This window comes from Trematomus bernacchii, unplaced genomic scaffold (genome assembly GCF_902827165.1).
Source record: "Trematomus bernacchii unplaced genomic scaffold, fTreBer1.1, whole genome shotgun sequence".
Classification (NCBI taxonomy): domain Eukaryota; kingdom Metazoa; phylum Chordata; class Actinopteri; order Perciformes; family Nototheniidae; genus Trematomus; species Trematomus bernacchii.
Window position 1 is genome coordinate 3,984,932 of NW_022987564.1, and position 19,722 is coordinate 4,004,653.

Here is a 19,722-nt window from a genome sequence, read left to right on the forward strand (position 1 = left end):
TTTCCCGTTTTCTTAATGTCTTACCTGGTAGAGAATAGGTAAAGAAACAGAAGAAAACAAACCCTATTCTCCAAAACTTACTATGTGCAAACGTTGGCACATTATAAATTCCCTGTCTCACATTTTGTGAGTAGAGATGGTCACGTCTCAAGAATGCAACATCCGCCAATGATTTCTGTTTTCTGAATGAACTATCTGCCAGAGAATAGGTAGAGAAACAGAAGAAAACTCAAATATATATATTACATTACAAACACTTCAATACCGTAGACATGCCTACGGGAGCAATTTGTGCTAAAGTGTCTTGCTCAAGGACACATCGGCATGTGACCCAAAGTCACATCCGCATAGGACTTTCCCGTTTTCTTAATGTCTTACCTGGTAGAGAATAGGTAAAGAAACAGAAGAAAACAAACCCTATTCTCCAAAACTTACTATGTGCAAACGTTGGCACATTATAAATTCCCTGTCTCACATTTTGTGAGTAGAGATGGTCACGTCTCAAGAATGCAACATCCGCCAATGATTTCTGTTTTCTGAATGAACTATCTGCCAGAGAATAGGTAGAGAAACAGAAGAAAACTCAAATATATATATTACATTACAAACACTTCAATACCGTAGACATGCCTACGGGAGCAATTTGTGCTAAAGTGTCTTGCTCAAGGACACATCGGCATGTGACCCAAAGTCACATCCGCATAGGACTTTCCCGTTTTCTTAATGTCTTACCTGGTAGAGAATAGGTAAAGAAACAGAAGAAAACAAACCCTATTCTCCAAAACTTACTATGTGCAAACGTTGGCACATTATAAATTCCCTGTCTCACATTTTGTGAGTAGAGATGGTCACGTCTCAAGAATGCAACATCCGCCAATGATTTCTGTTTTCTGAATGAACTATCTGCCAGAGAATAGGTAGAGAAACAGAAGAAAACTCAAATATATATATTACATTACAAACACTTCAATACCGTAGACATGCCTACGGGAGCAATTTGTGCTAAAGTGTCTTGCTCAAGGACACATCGGCATGTGACCCAAAGTCACATCCGCATAGGACTTTCCCGTTTTCTTAATGTCTTACCTGGTAGAGAATAGGTAAAGAAACAGAAGAAAACAAACCCTATTCTCCAAAACTTACTATGTGCAAACGTTGGCACATTATAAATTCCCTGTCTCACATTTTGTGAGTAGAGATGGTCACGTCTCAAGAATGCAACATCCGCCAATGATTTCTGTTTTCTGAATGAACTATCTGCCAGAGAATAGGTAGAGAAACAGAAGAAAACTCAAATATATATATTACATTACAAACACTTCAATACCGTAGACATGCCTACGGGAGCAATTTGTGCTAAAGTGTCTTGCTCAAGGACACATCGGCATGTGACCCAAAGTCACATCCGCATAGGACTTTCCCGTTTTCTTAATGTCTTACCTGGTAGAGAATAGGTAAAGAAACAGAAGAAAACAAACCCTATTCTCCAAAACTTACTATGTGCAAACGTTGGCACATTATAAATTCCCTGTCTCACATTTTGTGAGTAGAGATGGTCACGTCTCAAGAATGCAACATCCGCCAATGATTTCTGTTTTCTGAATGAACTATCTGCCAGAGAATAGGTAGAGAAACAGAAGAAAACTCAAATATATATATTACATTACAAACACTTCAATACCGTAGACATGCCTACGGGAGCAATTTGTGCTAAAGTGTCTTGCTCAAGGACACATCGGCATGTGACCCAAAGTCACATCCGCATAGGACTTTCCCGTTTTCTTAATGTCTTACCTGGTAGAGAATAGGTAAAGAAACAGAAGAAAACAAACCCTATTCTCCAAAACTTACTATGTGCAAACGTTGGCACATTATAAATTCCCTGTCTCACATTTTGTGAGTAGAGATGGTCACGTCTCAAGAATGCAACATCCGCCAATGATTTCTGTTTTCTGAATGAACTATCTGCCAGAGAATAGGTAGAGAAACAGAAGAAAACTCAAATATATATATTACATTACAAACACTTCAATACCGTAGACATGCCTACGGGAGCAATTTGTGCTAAAGTGTCTTGCTCAAGGACACATCGGCATGTGACCCAAAGTCACATCCGCATAGGACTTTCCCGTTTTCTTAATGTCTTACCTGGTAGAGAATAGGTAAAGAAACAGAAGAAAACAAACCCTATTCTCCAAAACTTACTATGTGCAAACGTTGGCACATTATAAATTCCCTGTCTCACATTTTGTGAGTAGAGATGGTCACGTCTCAAGAATGCAACATCCGCCAATGATTTCTGTTTTCTGAATGAACTATCTGCCAGAGAATAGGTAGAGAAACAGAAGAAAACTCAAATATATATATTACATTACAAACACTTCAATACCGTAGACATGCCTACGGGAGCAATTTGTGCTAAAGTGTCTTGCTCAAGGACACATCGGCATGTGACCCAAAGTCACATCCGCATAGGACTTTCCCGTTTTCTTAATGTCTTACCTGGTAGAGAATAGGTAAAGAAACAGAAGAAAACAAACCCTATTCTCCAAAACTTACTATGTGCAAACGTTGGCACATTATAAATTCCCTGTCTCACATTTTGTGAGTAGAGATGGTCACGTCTCAAGAATGCAACATCCGCCAATGATTTCTGTTTTCTGAATGAACTATCTGCCAGAGAATAGGTAGAGAAACAGAAGAAAACTCAAATATATATATTACATTACAAACACTTCAATACCGTAGACATGCCTACGGGAGCAATTTGTGCTAAAGTGTCTTGCTCAAGGACACATCGGCATGTGACCGAAAGTCACATCCGCATAGGACTTTCCCGTTTTCTTAATGTCTTACCTGGTAGAGAATAGGTAAAGAAACAGAAGAAAACAAACCCTATTCTCCAAAACTTACTATGTGCAAACGTTGGCACATTATAAATTCCCTGTCTCACATTTTGTGAGTAGAGATGGTCACGTCTCAAGAATGCAACATCCGCCAATGATTTCTGTTTTCTGAATGAACTATCTGCCAGAGAATAGGTAGAGAAACAGAAGAAAACTCAAATATATATATTACATTACAAACACTTCAATACCGTAGACATGCCTACGGGAGCAATTTGTGCTAAAGTGTCTTGCTCAAGGACACATCGGCATGTGACCCAAAGTCACATCCGCATAGGACTTTCCCGTTTTCTTAATGTCTTACCTGGTAGAGAATAGGTAAAGAAACAGAAGAAAACAAACCCTATTCTCCAAAACTTACTATGTGCAAACGTTGGCACATTATAAATTCCCTGTCTCACATTTTGTGAGTAGAGATGGTCACGTCTCAAGAATGCAACATCCGCCAATGATTTCTGTTTTCTGAATGAACTATCTGCCAGAGAATAGGTAGAGAAACAGAAGAAAACTCAAATATATATATTACATTACAAACACTTCAATACCGTAGACATGCCTACGGGAGCAATTTGTGCTAAAGTGTCTTGCTCAAGGACACATCGGCATGTGACCCAAAGTCACATCCGCATAGGACTTTCCCGTTTTCTTAATGTCTTACCTGGTAGAGAATAGGTAAAGAAACAGAAGAAAACAAACCCTATTCTCCAAAACTTACTATGTGCAAACGTTGGCACATTATAAATTCCCTGTCTCACATTTTGTGAGTAGAGATGGTCACGTCTCAAGAATGCAACATCCGCCAATGATTTCTGTTTTCTGAATGAACTATCTGCCAGAGAATAGGTAGAGAAACAGAAGAAAACTCAAATATATATATTACATTACAAACACTTCAATACCGTAGACATGCCTACGGGAGCAATTTGTGCTAAAGTGTCTTGCTCAAGGACACATCGGCATGTGACCCAAAGTCACATCCGCATAGGACTTTCCCGTTTTCTTAATGTCTTACCTGGTAGAGAATAGGTAAAGAAACAGAAGAAAACAAACCCTATTCTCCAAAACTTACTATGTGCAAACGTTGGCACATTATAAATTCCCTGTCTCACATTTTGTGAGTAGAGATGGTCACGTCTCAAGAATGCAACATCCGCCAATGATTTCTGTTTTCTGAATGAACTATCTGCCAGAGAATAGGTAGAGAAACAGAAGAAAACTCAAATATATATATTACATTACAAACACTTCAATACCGTAGGCATGTCTACGGTAGCAATTTGTGCTAAAGTGTCTTGCTCAAGGACACATCGGCATGTGACCCAAAGTCACATCCGCATAGGACTTTCCCGTTTTCTTAATGTCTTACCTGGTAGAGAATAGGTAAAGAAACAGAAGAAAACAAACCCTATTCTCCAAAACTTACTATGTGCAAACGTTGGCACATTATAAATTCCCTGTCTCACATTTTGTGAGTAGAGATGGTCACGTCTCAAGAATGCAACATCCGCCAATGATTTCTGTTTTCTGAATGAACTATCTGCCAGAGAATAGGTAGAGAAACAGAAGAAAACTCAAATATATATATTACATTACAAACACTTCAATACCGTAGACATGCCTACGGGAGCAATTTGTGCTAAAGTGTCTTGCTCAAGGACACATCGGCATGTGACCCAAAGTCACATCCGCATAGGACTTTCCCGTTTTCTTAATGTCTTACCTGGTAGAGAATAGGTAAAGAAACAGAAGAAAACAAACCCTATTCTCCAAAACTTACTATGTGCAAACGTTGGCACATTATAAATTCCCTGTCTCACATTTTGTGAGTAGAGATGGTCACGTCTCAAGAATGCAACATCCGCCAATGATTTCTGTTTTCTGAATGAACTATCTGCCAGAGAATAGGTAGAGAAACAGAAGAAAACTCAAATATATATATTACATTACAAACACTTCAATACCGTAGACATGCCTACGGGAGCAATTTGTGCTAAAGTGTCTTGCTCAAGGACACATCGGCATGTGACCGAAAGTCACATCCGCATAGGACTTTCCCGTTTTCTTAATGTCTTACCTGGTAGAGAATAGGTAAAGAAACAGAAGAAAACAAACCCTATTCTCCAAAACTTACTATGTGCAAACGTTGGCACATTATAAATTCCCTGTCTCACATTTTGTGAGTAGAGATGGTCACGTCTCAAGAATGCAACATCCGCCAATGATTTCTGTTTTCTGAATGAACTATCTGCCAGAGAATAGGTAGAGAAACAGAAGAAAACTCAAATATATATATTACATTACAAACACTTCAATACCGTAGACATGCCTACGGGAGCAATTTGTGCTAAAGTGTCTTGCTCAAGGACACATCGGCATGTGACCGAAAGTCACATCCGCATAGGACTTTCCCGTTTTCTTAATGTCTTACCTGGTAGAGAATAGGTAAAGAAACAGAAGAAAACAAACCCTATTCTCCAAAACTTACTATGTGCAAACGTTGGCACATTATAAATTCCCTGTCTCACATTTTGTGAGTAGAGATGGTCACGTCTCAAGAATGCAACATCCGCCAATGATTTCTGTTTTCTGAATGAACTATCTGCCAGAGAATAGGTAGAGAAACAGAAGAAAACTCAAATATATATATTACATTACAAACACTTCAATACCGTAGACATGCCTACGGGAGCAATTTGTGCTAAAGTGTCTTGCTCAAGGACACATCGGCATGTGACCCAAAGTCACATCCGCATAGGACTTTCCCGTTTTCTTAATGTCTTACCTGGTAGAGAATAGGTAAAGAAACAGAAGAAAACAAACCCTATTCTCTAATACATACTTTGTGCATGCAAATTTGCAGGCTAAATGTTCACAATCTATCGTCTTCTCGTAACTGAAGAAGCCTATTTCACAGTGTTAACAAAAAGGAAGAAAATCATCAGCCTCCCCATGTAATTTAAATCCCTCCCAAATGTAGCACTATCTTGTAAATAGTCCACTGCTGTGTCATACCAAACCTGTTAGTTTCCTTCATCATGAAAAATCCTCATCTTACTTAAAAAACCTCTCAAAGTGATCACACTCCTACCCTCCTTGGCCTCTCCTGTCCAAATGAAGGGAGACTGATCAGCCTGGAACTTATAGTCTGTCCCAACATTCCAGCATTCCAGAATGCCAAAACTCCAAAGCACATTCTAAAGGACCATGGCCAACATTCTAAATGACCATATATGGGCAACCTCCTAAATGACATCCCTTTCTCACTCTGATAAGGCTTCCTTCACATCTTCATCACATCATGGACCGCAATAAATAACATTAATTCGGAGCTAACCTTTACAACACTCTATATTTCAACTCAAGCGTTCCACAGATACAGTATGTATACAGTGGTTGAAGAAGTAGTCATATTTATAAAAAATACTGTCCTGCATTCTGCATTACTGAAGTAAAAGTACAAAAGTAACTGTATCAAAATATACTTAAAGTACCAAGAGTGAAAGTACTCCTTATGCGTACTGGCCCATTTCAGAAATATATATATTAAATGACTTATGATTATTGATGGTAGTGTGTTTATCACAGCTGGTAAAGGTACTGTAGAACTAATACAAAATATTGTATATCCTAACCTTTAATTATATATCATAGTCCTTTCAATAATCAATTTGTATTTTGTTTTAGCTAATAATCTAAATCTGAAAAGGAACTAGTCACTAAAAGCTGTCAAATAAATGTAACGGAGTAAAAAGTACAATATTAGCTTCTAAAATGTAGTGGAATAGTGTATAAAGTAGCATAAACTGAGAATACTCAGCTAAAGTACTGTGCTTAAGTAAATGTACGTGGTTACTAACCAACACTGGAAATCACAGATACAAAATCTTGCATATTAAAAACTACAGTCATTGCAGAGACTGTTTATAAAGTTTCTACAAAGCATTTTTGATTATAACTACATCTTTGGTATAACTACAGATTAAGTCATATGACACAAATCACATCGCAAATAAACCCCACCTCTCGTGTCTGATTTGTGGACACTTTTCAAAGCAACACTGTGATTGGTTGAAAGAGGACGTCAGTTACGTTGGGTCCTTGCAGTTAGTTATTTATTAACAAACGAAGGTTGCGAGTCATGGGTTTTTGTTTTAGTTTAGTCTGACTCCTGTATTTCTGATCTCACAGTGGAAACAATGCGTTTGTACATCGCAGCTGTTCTTTTGTGGGCTGTAATAGGTAAGAGACAATATTTACATTGTGTTTTCAGTTAGCTGCATGCTATTATAGCCGCTAGCATAGCATAACAGTGTTATTACAGCGTGTTTTCATGAAGGTTTTTGTTCAGATAAGGAATACTTTAAGGAATACACAGTGAGTCTTTCACAGCAGTGGTACATACTCGCAGTTCATACATTTAAATGATAGAGGTTGTACTATACTATTATGCACTATAACTATGACACCAGTGTTGTGCAATATGTTAGCTAATATTAGTATTACTACTGCCTGCTACTTCTCAGCATTACATTACATTACATGTCCTTTAACTGACAACAAATTATATTTATTTTATATACCACTGCAATCTACCCGCTACCACACAGTATTCTACAATGTTTCCCTGAATGTGTACTATTTATTTTAAATACTATGTGCATGGATTTTTATCTAACAGTTTGTTATTTTTTTAAGTTCGTCTCTATCTATACTGCTGTCACAATGTAATGATCTCTGTGGGACGAATTAAGGCATTCTGATTCAATTAATGCCAAACTTCAGGCAGAAATATGTAAATGTAGACTTAACTTGCTTATAAAGGCAGCCTGATGCATCCTACAATATAGCTTATGATACTATATAACCTATTCTTTGATTCGGTTTATATGTAACACGCAATGCTACATTTTAATGACTGAACTTAGTAATTGTGTTATTGTGTTATTGTTATTCCTTCCCTTTGCTAAATGCAATATGAGGGATTGTGGGCAATTAAAGTCTGGGAGCTATTAGATTTTTACAAATATGTTTTACTTGAAGAATGGCTTAATAATGTACAATAATTTAATCAGCACTGCTCCCAGTTTACCCATAATGTAGATATTATATATACGAGTAAACTGCACATACAAAGACACCCAATTCTTTTGTTTATTCATCTGTAATATCAATATCACTATGATATGCTTTTTGATAAGTACATAGCATGCGTGCAATAGTTTTAATTCTATATTCAGACTGTCTACAATATTTAGTTTAGTTTTTATCTGGGCACTTATGCACTAACTCTGTATTTTTGTTGATGAAACACTGCACATTTCCCCACATTCTGGGACTAATAACGCATTCTCTTATGTTAATTGTTTAATTTCCCTACAAATGACTGACAAAAGGCATCCGTTCATTGTTTGCTATGGGCGTAACATTGGAAAAAAATAGAGATTTGACTGAATTACCACATCTGTTGTCGATATTTACTGTGACCCTTTGTAATTGATAAGGACTCGTGACACATGTTATTACATATCACATGCATTCTGTTATGAGTATTACATAAATAACACTTGTTATGCTTGTTTTCAGCTTCAGAGGGAAAAGCAGTCCCTTCTCTTCCAAATTTTGGGAGCAGCTATCATGTCAAAGGTAAGCAGTACCTGCACATTACACATTCGGGCCTTTTCCTTATAATGTTGTCTTATTACACGATAACATGTTTGACCTTTCCATTGCAGGGGTGATCTCTCTGCCCTATGCTGAGATCAAGGAGCCTTTTGAGGCCTGGTTTGATCTAGCGGCAAAGTCCAGCCGGATAGACTACTACCATGGTAAGAAACCACATGACTGTTCCTCTTAAAGCTGTTTTTTTTTGCTTGGCTGGATTATTGATGTGAAACTGAAGACCTCTTGTGTCAGACCTTTGTGAGCAGAGCAGAACATAAACAAAGAAGTGAAAAAGAAAGAATAAGCACTTCTGGAGAAGTTTCACTGTTACCTCGTGTTACAGCTCATATGACTTTGAGCCTGTTACTTTCTGTCTTGTTTAAGATTATGTTATAGGATTCTTCTTTTGTATCCTTACCATCTTCAGGAAGTAAAATGTCGGATTGAACTTTTCTCCGTTACGGTTAGTAAGTGGCAGTTACCAATTTGTATTTAAGTATCCCAAATCATACATTTGTGTCATGGGGTTGCACAATCTGTTCATAGGGTGAAAAGAAAATGAGTTATATGAGAGTTTTGGTCATTAAAAGAAATGGAAAAGCCTAATTATCAGGCTCATATGATTTAGTGATGTGTCGGTCGCGAACGAGCCGATTCTTTTGAACGGCTCTTTGGTACGAACGAGGGGAACCGAGTCCTACTTAGTGAGAGCCGTTCTTGTTATCGTTCAATCGTTGGTCTGCACTCACTGCCTGCCAACATCCACTCGCCTTTTAAAAAGCTTGATTTTGTTCCCCAAACGTATTCTGTGAAGACCCGCCCCTACTCTGATTGGTAGGTTTGAGCATGAGGAGTGAGATGGGGTTGGTCTTAACGGAATACGCGCGAGAGAGAAGTCATAACAAGTGGTACAGGACAGGTAGACGACGTGTTTTTCGGATGGAAAATTAGCCAAACGTGAAAACGTAGCAGCATTTGGATGCACTTCAACCAAAACCCAGGCAGTGATAAAGCGCACCATTTGTAAAAGGCAAAATATCCTTTAAAGCAGGATCAACAAATAATCTCCATCACCACTTAAAAACACAGTATCTAATATTAAGAGTTGCATGAATTTCATTCAAGGCAAGGCAACTTTATTTACTTAACACATACAGAGGGTAAATTCAAAGTACATTCACTGACATGAATGACATGGATATGGCGCCACCTTGTGTCATGTTTACAATGCCGATTATTGACATTAGGTCTGGCAATACAGTCAATCATTATCCTGGTGATTATTTCGCAGATAAACCTAGTAACCCCGCCCCCTTTAAAAAAAAGGGGGGCTCTTTTGAACGGCTCTTTTGAACGGCTCTTTTGAACGGCTCTTTGAAAGGAACGGAGCCATAAGATCCGGCTCCCTTCAAAGAGCCATAATTCCCATCACTAATATGAGTATTTAGTTTCTCTACTGTGACATGTCTGCATGCTTTAATGTTCAAAAAGCTCTTTATTTTTCTCATACTGCCTGTGCTGCAGCAGCTCTTTTCACCCTCTGTCTGAAACCAGAGCCCAGTCTGATTTGATTGGTTAGCTGGCTGGCTCTGTTTTGATTGGTCAACCGCTGAGAGATGTCCCACCCTATCATAAAGCATATCAATAGAAGCACTAGTGTAATATAGTGATGTCATTATGTTACTGAAGTAAACAAAAGGTGTCTCACATTGTTTGTCAACAGGCCAGGTGTCGACCTACCAGCTGGGTGCAGAGCCGCAGTGGGGCGTTGCTTATACAATCTCTCCAGAGACCACAGAGACGGAGCACAACGTGATGAAGTGTTTCCAGACCAACGGAACGGCCGATGAAGCCGTCACCACGCAGGCGTCTCTGCCTGATGTGCAGGGCTTCCAGGTCTGTGAGTGTAAAGGCGCTCGGTGCAGTATTTCAGCACCAAAACAAAGTTGTGTAATCTCAATCTCAATCTTTATTTATGTATATAGCACATTTTAAAAACAACCTCAGTTGACCAAAGTGCTGTACACGGAATAAATACAATATCAAATAACACAATGGGAGTACAATAATATGATAAAAAGCACAGTAACTAGAAACATATAAAAACACATACAAATGTAAAAATGTTATGTTCAACTAGTGTTAAAAGCAAGTGCAAAGAGGTGCGTTTTTAGCTGAGATTTAAAAACAAATGTTGATATCAGTTTTATTAACCTAAACAAACTTGAAGACTGTAATTCGTTGCTATGATAATGAACCAAAGCATTTCCTAGATTATTTTACAGCATGGAAAAATAATCCCTAAAATAAGAACTTCTACAAAAAGTACTATTTGCTTCCCCCCTCCCGGTGTATTCTGTGACCTATTCAAATGTAACTTCAGACTGAACCTGAGCAGACAGATTTTAAAGCGGGTGTTGGCAACTCTGCACTTATTTACACTTAAAGGATTTATTTGCAGACCTCCAACTGGTTGTGTTTCAACAAGAGAGGACAGTGTGTGCAAATAAATGGCACTCATGAATATCTTGTGAGATTTAGGTTAGGGGCTCGGGTAAAACTGGGCTCCATACATCAAAACATCATAGTTAACATCATCCTCTTTGCAACAGGATACAAATGCATGTATTGATTTCATTTTAACTGTAGCTTTACATTTAATTCAACCCTGATTTCTTCCAGATGCAGACATATTCAATTATGTGTGTTTACCATTCACAATGTTGATAATAATAATATTAATAATAATAATAAAGCTTTATTTTTATAGCACTTTTCATACAGTATCTGCATCTCCAAGTGCTGTAACAACACTGCACACATTTAAATCAGATAACAAGAAATTCAATTCAGGTCAAACGTTTAACCTTTTTACACACAGGCAGCAAAGTAAACATAATTTAAAAATTCAATGAAGAGTACAATAAAATACATAATGATCCAAATGTTCACAATCCTCTCAGTACAACAAAGGAAGACATAAGATAACATGAATAAATATATTAAAATATGAAAACTATCAAATAAATGAATATACAAAATTATAATGATTTAAAGACCAATTAAAAGGTGGATGTTCCTAATAAAAACCTAATCTAGAAAAATATGTCTTCAGATGTCGTTTAAAAAGGTCCACTGAGTTTGCCACTCTGATATTGATGCCCCCTCCTCCCCCATAGTTCCTGAGGATGGAGTACTTTGGAGGGTCCCTGTGTGAACTGTGGCAGAATGTGACCACTGTGGGTCACAAGAAGAACACCTACACACTGTGGGTGACACACTCAGAGCGGGGGGCAAACAGCAAGGAGGACCCAGTCACCCCGCTGCATTACGAGATGATGGGATACAACACGCTCTTGGGCTCACATTACGACAAATACCTGGTGGACTACAAAGAGTTCAGCCCTCATGTGGACCCCAAAGCCTTCTCCCTGCCTGAAGGTGTGTGCTCTGCTGTAGGTCCAAACATCCAGAATTGTTTTTAAAAAGGACCTATTATGCAAAATCCACTTTTTCACGTCTTTTATACATCAACATGTGTCCCCTCTGTGTAAAGAGATTCTGGAAGTTTCAGGAAAAAAGATTCGCTCACTTTTTGTCCTGATCCCTTTATATAAAATCCTGTCTGAAAATGAGCTGATCAGATTTTGGCCACTTTATGATGTCATAACGATTTTTTGGCTTGTGTAACCATTAGCCAATCACCAACCAAGGTAACCCCCCACCCCACCTTATCACCTGAATCTCCTCCTAGAGCACCAATAGCCGCGTTCACACCGGAGTACTTTCACCGTACTTTTCGCGTTTTAGTTCCGTGAGTCGCGTTCACACCAAAAATCGTACTTAATCTCGGGTACTTTTACCCCCATTTTTAGAGCCAACTCAGAGAGCGTACTTTTCTGTGGGTGAAAAGTTCTCCAAAAGTGCCCCAGTGCTGATTGGCTGGGCGAATTGCAAACCACGCCCGTACAACTCTGAAAATGTTGTGTAGAGCCGCCATTGTTTTTCCTCGCTACAAAAACACAACGCTCCGTGCGTTGTGTTTGTTTTTGAAAGCAGTTATGGCAAGCATCAAGAAATGATGAGGTGTCGGCGCTTCTGGAGATCTACGCAGAGGACGCGACCCAGGGAATGCACTGAAGCCAGTTCAGTAGCTTTCACTCGACCTGGGAATGTGCACAGCCCCACGGCACACCGGCTAAAAATAAAGAAACTCGGGCAGGACTACAAACGGCGGATTCAGTGGCCAACGATGACGACCACGACGAAGGTAAAATCAACTACATGCACTGGGGTTTTAATCTGCACAATAATGGTCTCAGATGTACTTTTATTTGCTCAGTAGATCAAGCTAGCCATGCTAGCCATAATAGGCTAACACCGGCCCCGAGCACACAGTACACACACACTGTAACTTTGTCTTGAAAGAACGTTACGCATCGAAATGATGTTCACAATCATGTTTATTTCATAATATTCATCATATTTTATGTTTAACTTGCCTCAACAACATTAAACAAAGTTCAAGCATACATGAAGCACTCTTCAAAAAGGAACAATCCTCCGTGTTTGAACCTCTTAAATCGCTGCATAGCCGATTTATTTGGACTGGATTATCCCAGAGGGTCTAAACATTCTTTATAACACAGTTTCAGATTTGTGAAACCTTAATTCTATTTGTGAAAATACAAAAAACACATTCCTAGTATGTTGTAAAACTACATGGCGACTAAACTTGTATATTGTATATTGCTTATTTTCCCCTCTTAGGAAAGCGGACACGGGATGCGAATTTCTTTGACACAGCCCAGGCGTTGGAGGACCGGCGTGCCGTGGTGAATGAGTCGCTGCGTGGAGATCAGATGGTGCTGTTCACCAAGGCCCAGGAAACGGAGGACAAGATGCTCACCTCGATGGAGCGCCAGGCAGAAGTGTTCAAGCAGCAGATGGAGCGCCAGCAGCACCAGGATGAAGTGTGGGCGCTGCGCCATGAGGAAGCGTCGGCGCAGCGGCAGGATGAGCGACAAACTGCATTTAATAACAGTTTATTTGGTATAGTTTTTGTAAATACTGACACACGACACACAACGTTGCACTAAGGTGTGCATGCTGCTGAGAATATCCCTACACCTGGGACAGTTTATTTTATATTGTTATTACTGTTATGACTTTATTTTATATATAATGTTTACTGACATGTACAACTGACACTTTATTTACATTTAAAATTGTTCTATTTAATGTTATGTCTTGAGAGTGCAATAAAGAAAACCGACATGGCGATTAAGCTTATTTCTCCTGACACTTTATCTTTTGTGACCTGTGTAGCATCCTATACATCACATGTAAGTGATTATTCTGATACCATCATGTTTCATCGGTTATAAACTGGCAAAGCTTTATTTGTCATTTATTTATCATCAATGTTGCAACCTTGTGGGGGAATGGCAGGGGCACATACACAAATATGATAATTTATATCATTTTAAATATTATTTGACCTAAACTTTTAATTCCCCCCCATTTCACACAACACAACATGGAGTCCACTATGGGCCAAAACTAACATGTATGTTTGCATAGTGTTTATGGCAGACGGATGCAGTGGGTCTCAGGAAGATATATAATAAAGGTGGGTTTGCTGCTGAGACTCCCTACACCTGGGAGTTTATTTTATATTGTTATTACTGTTATTATATAGTACAACTGACACTTTATTTTATATTGACAATGTTTACTGACATGTACAACTGACACTTTAGTTACATTTAAAATATTTCTATTTAATGTTATGTCTTGAGAGTGCAATAAAGAAAACCGACATGGCGATTAAACAGATCCTGTATCAGTTTTTCTTCTTCTCTTGTTTTGTAGCGGGTTGCAAACAACTTTAAGGTGCTTACCGCCACCTACTGTACTTGTAATCTTCCCTCAGGGAAAAGTACTCCGGTGTGAACGCGATCTGTACTAAGTACCCTGGGGTTAAAAGCGCCAGGGCTCTTAGTGCCGGAACTAAGTACAGGAAAGTACTTGGTGTGAACGCGGCTAATGTGTTCTTTTTAACCAAATATCTCTCAGAGGGGCGTGGGGAGGGGCTCCTTATTTTCATCTAAAGTAACAGACAGAGAATCAGCACTTTGGAAACAGGGCTGAAACAGAGGGGATTATGGGATGCTGCAATGATCTGTTTGGTGTTTGGAGGCAAACACTTCAGAGACATGTTTGTATATATCTGAGACCTATAATATATTGATGTATAATCGGGGACCTTTAAAGTTTAAAAGGGTTAAAACACACTTTATTTCCCCCCCTACAGGGATGAGCTGTGGGGGATTTCCTGGTCCAGGCGTGGAGCACCACATGTTGGCCAATCCAATGAAAGATCTCATCCACACCTCAGCTTCCGGCCACTCAGAGCGCATGTTCAACCATTTCAAGGACAAGTTTCAGCGTCAGTACAGCGATGAGAGAGAGCATGAGAAAAGACAGCACGCTTTTGTTCATAACCTCAGGTGAGAATGACATTCAATACTTTTTTTCTTTTACGTTGTTGCAAAAGTCTCTTTTTATTTGAAATGTCATGACAACAACGACAAAACTATGTTGGTTGGAATCTAACAAACATTGTAGACTAGTCAAAAATGAATATGTTTTCTCACTGCAGGGCATTTTGTTGTGTAAGAAACTATTTTAATTGTATTATAGAACATACAAGACACTACAATCCTATAAACAATGATAAAAGTGTAGCACACAGAGCGCAGAAATTGAGATTAAATTAATTAATTGGAAAAAAATACGATATCACAACAGTAATAAATGAAAATAAGAAGCCGATTGTACCACGCAAGGTACGAATAACAGTAAGGTCGGGGGGGGGGGGGGGAAAGGGTTAAGTAGAGCTTTTTAAAACAATATGAACAAACTGGAGGGTTTCTGATGACTGTCTTCTTGTTTCTGTAGGTATGTCCACTCAACAAACCGCGCAGGGCTTCCCTTCTCTCTGGCTCTGAACTCTCTGTCGGATCGCACCATGTCGGAGCTGGCCACCATGAGGGGGAGGAAACGAGGAAAGACCCCGAACAGAGGGCTCCCCTTCCCCTCAAAGCTTTACAAAGGGGTGAACTTACCTGAGTCACTTGACTGGAGGCTTTACGGTACGTACATATATATATCATTGTTTTACCAAAGACGGTTCTTTCTTCCTGGAGTTCCTAGTGTTAACCTCCACTCTGTGCAGGTGCTGTGACCCCGGTGAAGGACCAGGCCATCTGCGGATCCTGCTGGAGCTTTGCCACCACTGGAACAGTAGAGGGCGCTCTCTTCCTGAAGGTAAAGGATTAGAAACCAGCAGCTCTCGCACTGGCCACTCTCCGGTGTTTCCACACTCCCTTATGCTGTTTGAAGCCACAGATGATCAGCATGGCGCTTCATCTGCTCATGTTTTGGTTGATTTTCATCGCAGTTATGTTTGGTGTTAATATATCTTTGGCATTTTTCTAAATATTTAAAATGTGCAAAAATGTCACTTTAATAGTGCTTGTAGCTGTATGAAGGGAATTTGGTTATTTAGGCAGGATACATACAGCACATGTCATAGAAACAAAGAATAAAATATGGCTATCAGTTGAAAAGTTATGGCTGATTTTGGGTTGAAGTAAGGTACATTTTTATGACAATTTTCCAAAGATAACACTACAACAGCACACGAAAGGAAATAATCAGAATCAGAGAAATCCCTTATTTGTGCAGAGCAGGGAAATGTACATTTACAGCAAATGTACAGTGCAGGTATAAGGCGAAATAGAGTAAGTAAGCCTATTGTAAATTATACAAGACCTAATTATGCTATTCCATTTTAAACTCCTAAAATGGCCAGTATAAAACATATAGTCAAATATAATGTTGTGTGAACTTGGACTGACCATTTGAGTCTATTTTCAGTCACCAAAGTGTAATGATTCGGCCTTTGATGCCCTAATTTGAGTTGTGGCCCCCCTGTTGTGTCCTTTAAGCCCCTCTGCGAGTGTAAACAAGTCGCTCCCTTCAGAGGAGGTGGTGGGGGGGTAAGAAGAGTCATTGTTCCACACTGACGTTAGACAGACATGACAATGTACTGGCTCCGGCCTGCCTCCAGCCCATGCACGGCAAAGCTCAAAGGCATTCCTTTTCTGTTGTTGCCATGCAACTAGATCCAATCATTGGACGCTGTTTTATAGGATGTGAAGGCACCCCATTGAAATGACCGAATTCTTTAACTCTTTTACCAAAACACTCCTGATTTCGCCCCTTGCCTTGGCCAGTAGCTGTAAGGGATTGAGTAGTGTTGACTGCAGGGAAAAGATGGAAGAAGGTTGTTTATTATAAAATACTCAGTTTTGTTCTGATGAAAGCATCATTCAAATAGTTTTCTTTTATTTTTATGAAAACAAATTGACAAAAATCCTATCTTTTTTATATTTACTTTAAAATGTCCAGCCGTTTTACGAAAATTACTTAAGATTTCTCACTTGAAATGGTAGCACAGAGAGAGAAGATACATGCAGTTCTCTATTAAAGCATGTATAGTTCTTTTCAGACACAGTTAGATGAGGTTAAGAGTAAGTTCTGTTGTGCAGCCTCAGCAGATTATCTTTATACCTTTGCCAGCAGCGCAGCAGCAAGAAGTGACCTGCAGGCTCGTAAACAGAGCTGCTCCCCATCTTGGTAACTTCACAGCATCTGCATACACAACAGCTGGTGTAAAAAACATGTCTTGACCAGAGGTCGCGTTAACCGAATATTTTCCGTCTATGACCGATTTTTTTTAACAATGACGTAAAAATCTGAAAGCAGTCCGTCATTTTGACAGATTAGAACAAACTCAGAACAGCGCCAAAGCTTCCCCACAGCGAGGTTCCGGTGTTATGCAAGCCCGCCAAAAAGGAGATGATATCGTTTCCAAACCTAACTTTGCCGTACAAATCATTGAAATGTCTGTGAGTGCTTTACGCTGTGGGGCACTCCCGCGAGGTGCAGTGGACATACATAACATCGGCGCTAACAGTTCACAAGCTCCCCCCCGTTGACAGTTCACGAGCGTGCCCCCCCCCCGTCAGAGTTGTGTACAGACCGACGGGTAATAATGGATTGTGATGGAAATGTTACGATCCTGTCGGGCAGCGAAAAACTCTAGTGCAACCTCTGGTCTTGACTGAACTTTATTTTCCCAAACAATTAACTTTTTTAGGTCAGAAAAAGTGATTCATGCTGAGGTTGCTCATCTGAGTGGGATCATGTTGTTCTGTCTTGTTGTTTCAGATGGGCTCTCTGCAGGTTCTGTCCCAGCAGATGCTGGTGGACTGTTCCTGGGGTTTCGGCAATAACGGCTGCGATGGAGGGGAGGAGTGGAGAGGATACGAGTGGATCATGAAACATGGAGGCATCGCAACAACAGAAACCTACGGAGCCTACATGGGGATGGTGAGATGAATACAAAATATGCAGCCTGTAGCTGTTGTAGCAAGTCAACATTTAAAAGACTGCACCCAAGCCCAATTAAGAGTTTTATTTTTAAGGATTGCAGCCAACTGTGAAGGTGTTTCACTTCTGTTGACACAACTAAACCTACCTTTAAGAAGTACTCCTACTTGTGAGTATTGACAGATCCGTTACTATTACCTCTTTCTTACAAGTAGGGAAAGTTTTGTCCCCCTGCTCCCTTTATTCTAACATGATCAAACATTATTAGGCAAACATTTAGTGGTGTGTTCTCTGAGATATTAAAGTAGCTGCGATGACAAATAGATATACAATCTGACCGATAAGCAGAGAAGTTCTAGCTGTTATAGCTGAATGAAACTAATGCACAAGCACTTACAGTGGTATGGCTTAAAGTGAATGTACTCGCAGGTTTCTTGCTGCTCTGAGTTTTATCTTCATGGTTTATTTTACATCTTGTAAGTCCCTTTGAATAAAAGCATGGCAAGGCATTTGGATCTATTAAATGTTATCAATTCCCATCCCTAGCCACAAGGGGAAACAATCATGTTTTTCTGCTACATGAATTCAGCCGTAAACGTTGTCCCTTCCTTTCTGAACAGAATGGATTTTGCCATGTGAACGCGTCCCAGCTGACTGCACAAATCAAGAGCTACACCAACGTCACATCAGGAGATGCAGAGGCCCTGAAGCTGGCGCTCTTTAAAAACGGGCCGGTGGCTGTCAGCATCGATGCCGGGCACCGATCGTTTGTGTTCTACAGCCACGGCGTCTACTATGAACCGGCGTGTGGTGAGTTCACATCTCGCTGGCGGTCACACTTTTTGCTGCAACACCGATCTTGTTCTTCAACTTGTTTCTTGTGTTTTTCAGGTAATACCACTGCAGATTTGGATCATGCTGTGCTCGCAGTGGGTTACGGCACCCTGAACGAGGAGCCCTACTGGTTGGTAAAGAACTCATGGTCCACTTACTGGGGCAATGACGGCTACATCCTCATGTCTATGAAGGATAACAACTGCGGGGTCACCACTGATGCTACATATGTCACACTGGCATAGATTTGCACATTTCCACTATGTTTAATGATGTGTTGAAGCCACTATGCGAGTGCCTGAGGATGAAAGCTGCCTGATATCAGACGTGTTGAGGCGCTGTGATCACTTCATAAGGAGCTGCTTAGTGATCATTATGTGTTGCTGTTGAATTACAGGGTGAAATAAGAGGCTGCACAGAATAAGCTGAAGTTTCCAAACACAGTTTTAAACAAGTTTATTGCTGGTGCCACAAATCTGCAGTGCCTTCAATTCAGTTGTACAAAGTACATTTTTTCACATTTTAATTTGTTCTTGTGCTTTTAACTTTGTTGCATTCAAATGCAATGGTCTGGAATCAATGCAATAAAAAAGAAATAAGGTTTTATGGCGTCTGTGGCCCTTTTCTTGGTAAGCAAACACTGTTGGGCAGCAGCAATGCATGCTTTAGCAGAGTCATGCATTAGAATAAGGATTCACTGAGTTCTTGTCGTGGGGAATAATAGATTTTGGAGAACCAAATTCCTTTTGCCTGAGGGACATTGCATAATACATAACCAGTGCTCCTGATGCATGCCTTTATCTGTATTACACATTCATATTTATAAAAATGACAGCCCTTAAAAACTTTATGTAAAAGT

General features: G+C 39.7%; 1 protein-coding gene across 1 annotated transcript; it reads left to right on the forward strand.

The window, feature by feature from the left end:
• Window positions 1-6,980: 6,980 nt before the first annotated feature.
• zgc:110239 (uncharacterized protein LOC550326 homolog) lies at window positions 6,981-19,467 on the forward strand. The gene is made up of 11 exons (XM_034124868.1): window positions 6,981-7,145; window positions 8,490-8,549; window positions 8,639-8,731; window positions 10,291-10,463; window positions 11,747-12,008; window positions 14,884-15,079; window positions 15,531-15,724; window positions 15,808-15,899; window positions 17,868-18,029; window positions 18,650-18,839; window positions 18,921-19,467. Exons 1-11 carry the CDS (start codon window positions 7,103-7,105, stop codon window positions 19,106-19,108), a joined length of 1,653 nt encoding a protein of 550 aa, XP_033980759.1. The 5' UTR covers window positions 6,981-7,102; the 3' UTR covers window positions 19,109-19,467.
• The last annotated feature ends 255 nt before the right edge of the window (window positions 19,468-19,722 follow it).